This window comes from Bison bison, unplaced genomic scaffold, assembly GCF_000754665.1.
Source record: "Bison bison bison isolate TAMUID 2011002044 unplaced genomic scaffold, Bison_UMD1.0 scf7180017864492, whole genome shotgun sequence".
NCBI lineage: Eukaryota > Metazoa > Chordata > Mammalia > Artiodactyla > Bovidae > Bison > Bison bison.
The window spans coordinates 8,133,417-8,140,199 of NW_011495051.1; the positions used below are offsets into that span (position 1 = coordinate 8,133,417).

Consider the following 6,783-nt stretch of genomic DNA (forward strand, 5'->3'; position numbering starts at 1 on the left):
CCGGGGGGGGGGGTCGTCGGCGGTGAGTCCACGCGGGATCGGGAGAGACCAAGAGCGGGACGTAGGGGGTCGGAGATGGAGGGAGAAACCAACTTTGGACTGAGGGAGGACGTTGCTAGGGGCGACCAGAGGCTTGGAAGGAGCCAAGTGGTTGAAGGGGGCGGGGAATGGAAAGGGGCGGGCAGCTTTGGCCATGTTGGGGGGATAGTGAATGGACAGCCAGATTGGGACAGTGGAATCAGGGACGCCAGTTGCTTCCTGCTCTAGCATGGAGTGGTGGGATCTCATATCCATAAGCTTCATGGTTGACTAGAATGTGCCTTTCTATAGCAAGCGTTTTTGAATTTCTTTTAGGGGTAGATCGGAAGTTAAGGCAGCCCCAGGGGTCTTTTTTCCTCAAAAGCCTCAGGATTAATTTGGAAAAATGGAGTCATCTCCTGTCCCCATGCCACAGGCCTGCAGAGAAGGAGGGGGCATTGTTCCATGTAGCCCTCCTTGGCTGATCCTTGTAATCCATGGGTGCCCTTCTCTTGGCGCCAAATGGGGCAGGACTTCCCAGTGCTCTTTGGACCCGGGAAGATTGAACCTAGTCTGCCCTACCCTTCAGCAATGGAATGGGTTCTTTGTCCCTGCTGTGGAGAATCCCTACTCCCCTGGCCCCTCCAGCACACCTGCCACTGGCTCTCTCTGCCCATGGGTGGTGAGACCCTAGGAGTGTTGGAAGGGGTGTGATTTGGGGACAGATCTGAGACAGGTGTTTCTACAGTCAGTCAACCTCCTACTGCCCACCATCTCCCAGCCGGAAGCGTTTCTTATCTCCTGCAGGGTGCACAGTGTGTCTGGCAATAAAAGGCCCCAGAGCCTCGCCTCCGCAGCTGGCTTGCAGGAAGCTGTCAGTAGGAGGGAATGGGGAGGCACGTGAAGCCACACAATGTGGGCTTATTAAGTACACAGGGTCCCCAGTCAGGTACCCAGGGGTGGCATTCCCACTGCCGTGCCATGACCAGCTGCTTGACCTTTGACAATTTCCTTCACCTCTCTGAGCCTGTTTCCTCATCTACAAAATGGACTTGTTAATACCCGATTTGCAGGGTTGTTGAGTCAGTTTTGCAAACTGAGGTTCAGGTGGGTTAAACAACTTCCCTGTGGGCAGAACTGGGTCTTGAACTCAGACCGACCTGACTGTCTAATAAGAGCGTGTTGTGTTGGTTAAAAGCATGGGTTCTATAGCTGAGCTCGGCCTCCCAGCCCTGCCAGGTATGGCTGCAATGGCCTTGGGCAAGCAACTGCTCTGAAACTCCATTTTCTCACATGTAAAATGGGGCTGGTGATTGACCTGCCTTCATAGCTGGTCCTCGTGAACGTGCCACTGGGTTGCTCTCTTCATTTCTCCATGATTCTCTGTGCTTTGGCTTGTCTCCACAGGAGGTGCACGACCTGCTCAGCGACTATGAGCTCAAGTACTGCTTTGTGGACAAGTACAAAGGGACAGGTTTGTGGGACCCTGGGGTGGGGTGGGGTGGCCTAGTGGCAGGTGATGACAGTCCCTGAAGCTTGAGAGTCCTGGCCCAGTGTCTCCTGAACTTCAGGCCCAACATTCAGCAGAGAGAGGGGGGCCGTGAACCAGATGGGAGCCAAGGGATTGGAAGGGCACCAGTTATTCTGGAGGACTTGAAGAAGGTCAGACAGGCCTGGTGGACTGGCCAGCAGAGGGAATGTTTGGGATGGGGTCCCCAGTACCCAGGTATCTTCTGGGTGGCCTGGAAGAGAAACAGCAAGGATGCCCCACGATGGACACCCAAGATGAGGGACAGATTGGAGCAATAATCTGTCCTGCCCTGGGTCTAGGAGACATGCCTCCCGAAATGACGGCCTCCCTCTGGCCTCTCTGCTTCCACGATTTCACTCACCTGCCTGCCTTCCCCTAGGCAGCCAGCTCTGATCTGATTACAAATCTGATCAAACCTGGTCCTAACAGTGATCATGCTTCTGTCTCCTCACAACCTGTCTGAGCTCCTCCTGATATTACCTTGCAAAGAGGTACCTCAGCCTTACCATCTCTTCAGGTGTGTAAGGTTCCAGGCTGTTCCCTCTGTTTTTAACGTCTCTTCCATTCAGGGCGGCTCCTCCGAGTGCCCAAGCACACCCTGTACCTCATCATAGCACTGACCACCCTAGGCTGTCGCTGCTGACCCACTCGCCTGCCTCCACGCGGTCGTCATTTCTATGGGAACAGGGACTGGTCTTGGCCCCCTGCATGGAGGATGTCTGTATCCACCAGGCATCGTGCCAGGTGTTAAACCTGCCAGGGCCGTTGCCTGCAGTCTGTAACATGGGTGAGGAGGAGCTGAGCATAGGTGACCCCTCGAGGCCTACCTGGTGGACTAGGGTTGTGGGTAAGATCTTGGACCTCGGAGGCTAAGAGTCCTGTGTTCTTGTCCTGGTCTGTCCTCACTGTTTGGCCACAGGCAAGTGACTTACCCTCCCGAGCTTTGGTTTTCTCACCCGCAAATTGGACATGGCCTGTTAGAGTTGGCTATGAAGCCAAAAGCATTAAAACATCTGAAAAACTGTGGGTGCCTGGGAGGCAGCCTGCCGGGGTTCAAGTCCAGGCTTCTCCACTTGAGCAGGGCACTGCCCTGTGCCCATTTCCTTGCTGGAAAGATAGTGGTTGTGAGGAGGAAGTTATTCCCATTTGACAAAGGAGGAAACAGACTTCAGAGCCACTCAGGGGCTGGCGTTGAAACCCAGGCTCCAGGGACCACATGGGTAACCACTACTACCCCACATGGCATATCTTATGGAAAAACCCAAACAAACTTTTTGGCCAACACAGTAGTTCTTAGGATGGGGCCAGGCCCCCAGTGGGTGAGCATCACTATGGGTTGTAAGGAGCAAGCCTGGAGGAGCCAGGCGACACTGGCTATTGTTGCCTACTGCTGGTGACTCTTCCAATCCGCTGGTGCCCATGATGTCCTGGTGGTTCAGTATTCCTGAGGTCACGTGTGGTTTAGAGGGAGGTGGGTGTGGGCGGACATGGGGTAGAGGCGCAGGCCCTCGGGGGGCCCCACTGACCCCATGCTCCCACCTGCCGCAGCCTTTGTGACGCTGCTGAATGGGGAGCAGGCGGAGGCCGCCATCAGCGCCTTCCACCAGAGCCGCCTGCGGGAGCGGGAGCTCTCGGTGCAGCTGCAGCCCACGGACGCCCTGCTCTGCGTGGCCAACCTGCCCCCCAGCCTCACACAGCAGCAGTTCGAGGAGCTGGTGCGGCCCTTCGGTAGCCTGGAGCGCTGCTTCCTGGTCTACAGTGAGCGCACTGGTCACTCCAAGGGCTACGGCTTCGCCGAGTACATGAAGAAAGACTCGGCCGCCCGTGCCAAGTCAGACCTGCTGGGCAAGCCTCTGGGCCCACGCACCCTCTACGTGCACTGGACAGATGCCCGGCAGCTGACACCTGCCCTGCTCCACTCCCGCTGCCTCTGTGTTGACCGCCTGCCGCCTGGCTTCAGTGATGTGGATGCCCTGCGCCGGGCGCTGTCAGCCGTCCACACCCCCACCTTCTGCCAGGTAAGCCCGGTGCCCGGTGCAGGGACCTGGGGGAGCAGATGTGAAGCCCAGAGCACCTCGGAGGGGCCATGTGAGTCACCTGCTCTCTCCAGTCTTCTGGGTTCCCTTTCAGTGAGGCCACTTTGAATGGTGTTCTTGTTAGAAAGGCCATGTGGTACAGTGGGTGACAGCCCAGCTAGGAGCCAGATGGCTGGGGTTCAGATCCCTGCGCACCCTCTGGCGACTTGCTTAACCTCCCCCTGGAAAATGCAAACAAGGCTACTTTTGTAAAAAAAAAAAAAATGCTTTGAGACCCGCTCACCCTGCGTTCACATCCACCCCTGTGCTCATGCCTCCAGACCCCAGGGCCAGCATCAAGGAGGCCACTGGAAGAGCCCACCGCAAGTCACACATGGCCAGATCCCAGCCCTGCCCTGTGGCCCCAGACAGGTCACTCACTCTCTGAGTCTTGGTTTCCTTCCTACCCTTGTAAGTAGAGATTCAGCCCTCATGTGGTGGTTTAGGACAACAATCCCTAGTTCATTCTGGTCTCACTTGTCAGGCCCTTCTGTAAGGGTGCCTAGCCCTGTGACAGGTGCAGTGGGGCGAGAATAGGCCAGGCCCAGCTCTCAGAGAGCTCCCAGGTCCCCAGAGTGGACATTCCTTCAGCACACACTGGACACATCCGAGGACAGACAGCCAGGGTGGACAGAGGCAGCCCAGGAAGCCCAGGCCACCCTGGAGGAGGCTGGGATATGGGCTCAGAGCCCAGGTCTGCTGCCGTGGATGTTGGTGCCAGGGAACTGGTGTTAGTAGGAACCCCACTTCTTGCTGCTCCTTTTGCAGCACGCCTACTGTGTGCCAGGCCCTGGATGGGACGCAGGACACAGGTGACATATACTTACAGTCAGCAGCCACTGACTGGAGATTGAAGGCAGCAAGACCATGACCAATTACAGGTTCTCTCTCTGGGTGTGGCTGTCCCCATCTCAGAACGGATCTGGTCCTGCTTTATGACTGGGTTATTGTGAATGGTTGCTCACTCATTCCCCCGCTTATATATCTGCTGAATCCCTGGCCGGGAGGTGACCGCCTCCAAGGAGCCCAGTCACACAGGGCATCCTTGTTGAACAGAGCCTGGGCTTGGGAGTTAACCAGGTCAAAGCCTGAGCCTCCATCCCCCTATTTAGGAGCCACACGGTTTCGATTGCCCTTTGACCCCTTTCTATATTCATCGGATGAGATGGATGTGATTGTGAGAAGCAGCCCATCCAGGCCTTGGTGCAGGGCCTGGCCAGCAGCAAAGGTGAAGTGTTCACTACAAGTGGGCTGAAGGCCAGACTTTCCCTGCCTGGGCCAGTGGGCACTAGGCCCCCACCCACAGCCACCCTACCCAGTGGATCCAGCTGATGGTCTCATCTTACAGATGAGGAAACCAGGGGGCATGGATGGGCACTTGCAGTGACCTCCCCAAACTGGCCAGAAAGAGATGGACTGGGAGTCAAGATCAGGCAGCTGACCAGGGGCCCACGCTCTTAACTGGGCACCCCCACCTCCCATAAGGGAATTTGCTGCCCATGTCAGGGGGCATTTTATTTCCTACATGATCAAGAGGAGAGCATGAAGGAAAGCCCATAGCAGCCTAGTCTGGTTCACTCTGCCATTTATCAACAGGTCAATTTATGTATGTGCATATATATGGATATATGGATATATATATATGGCTTCCCAGGTGGCTCAGTGGTAAAGAATCTGCATGCCAAGCAAGAGATGCAAGTTCCATCCCTGGGTGGAGAAGATCCCCTGGAGAAGGAAATGGCAACTCACTCCAGTATTCTTGTCCGGGAAATCCCATGGACAGAGGAGCCTGACGGGCTGTAATCCATAGGGTCGCAAAAGAGTCAGACACAATTTAGCAACTAAACAACAACAAATATACATGTCATTTGTATTTATTCTTTAAAAAAAATTTTTGGCTGCACAGAACTATTGAGATCCTAGTTCACTGCTGACCAGGGATCAAACCCTTGCCCCCTATAGTGGAAGTTCAGAGCCCTGACTGCCAGGGAAGTCCCTACATATTTTTTTTAATATAAATTTATTTATCTTAATTGGAGGCCAATTACAATATTGTATTCATTTTGCCATACATCAACATGAATCTCCCACGGGTATACACGTGTTCCCCATCCTGAACCCCCTCCCACCTCCCTCCCCATGTGCCTACATATCTTAATTGGTTCATTTTGTCGCAAAGTTGCTTAAAAACTATGAGTGCTATGTAGTGGCGTTAGTTGCTCAGTCACGTCTGACTCTCTGCAACCCCGTGGACTGTAGCCCGCTAGGTTCCTCTGTCCATGGAATTCTCCAGGCAAGGATACTGGGGGATAATCATCTCCAGGGGATCTTCCCAACTCAGGGATTGAACTGGAGCCTCCTGAATTGCAGGGAGTTACTTCACCTGCAAAGTGCGTGTGCTGAGACCACCTGTATCCGGGGTGCAGTGAAACAGCACCTGTGGCCCCTGGCCCATGGGCGTGTGGGGCCCAGCCAGACGCTCTGCCAGGATCTGCCCACCCTGGGACAGCCCTGGACAAGTGTCTAGCAGCCACAACACCCTGAAAACCAAAGAGTCTTGTTGTCTGAGTCAAACTGACATGGGGTCATCTGTGGCCTTCCTCTTTGCATCTTGCTGCCCAGCTATTCTCAAGCTTGATTTCCAGGGTGCCCCAGAACCCCCTGGGGGTGACTGATACATAACATAGGGTATGTTTGGCTCCCTCTTCTCATCTCCAAAACATCCTCAATCCTGGAACACAGGGACTTCTTTGGTGGTCCAATGGTTAAGATGCTGTGCCTCTAGTGCAAGGGGTGTGGGTTTGATCCCTGGTTAGGACTAAGATCCCATATGCTGTGCAATGTAGCTAATAAAATTAAAAAAAAAAAGGCCTGGAACACATCCTCCCCCAGGATTGAGGGCTGAGGGCCTGAAGTACCAAATGACTGCTGTTAAGGCAGGTGAAGGGGCCTCTGGCTCACTCGTGATCACATCTCTATTTCTGCCACACACTGGCTGTGTGACCCCACCCTCCTGCCCAGCACTACCAGCCTTAAACCCGAGCTCAGTGACCATCTGCCTCATCATCAGACTGTGTGCCCTTCCCAGCTGCACCTGTAGCATCCTCGGCCTGAGGTGTGCGGTCGGGCTGAACTCCAGAGCTACCTGCTTCTCCCACC

The 6,783-nt window shown here is 54.8% G+C and overlaps 1 protein-coding gene across 5 annotated transcripts in view; it reads left to right on the plus strand.

The window, feature by feature from the left end:
* RAVER1 (ribonucleoprotein, PTB-binding 1) overlaps positions 1-6,783 on the plus strand; it is a 14,393-nt gene that overhangs the window by 735 nt on the left and 6,875 nt on the right. For all 5 annotated transcript variants that reach the window (XM_010828368.1, XM_010828370.1, XM_010828373.1 and 2 more), the window contains exons 2-3: positions 1,426-1,492; positions 3,098-3,567. In XM_010828368.1, the coding sequence (XP_010826670.1) occupies positions 1,426-1,492; positions 3,098-3,567 (537 nt within the window). The remainder of the gene's footprint in view (positions 1-1,425; positions 1,493-3,097; positions 3,568-6,783) is intronic.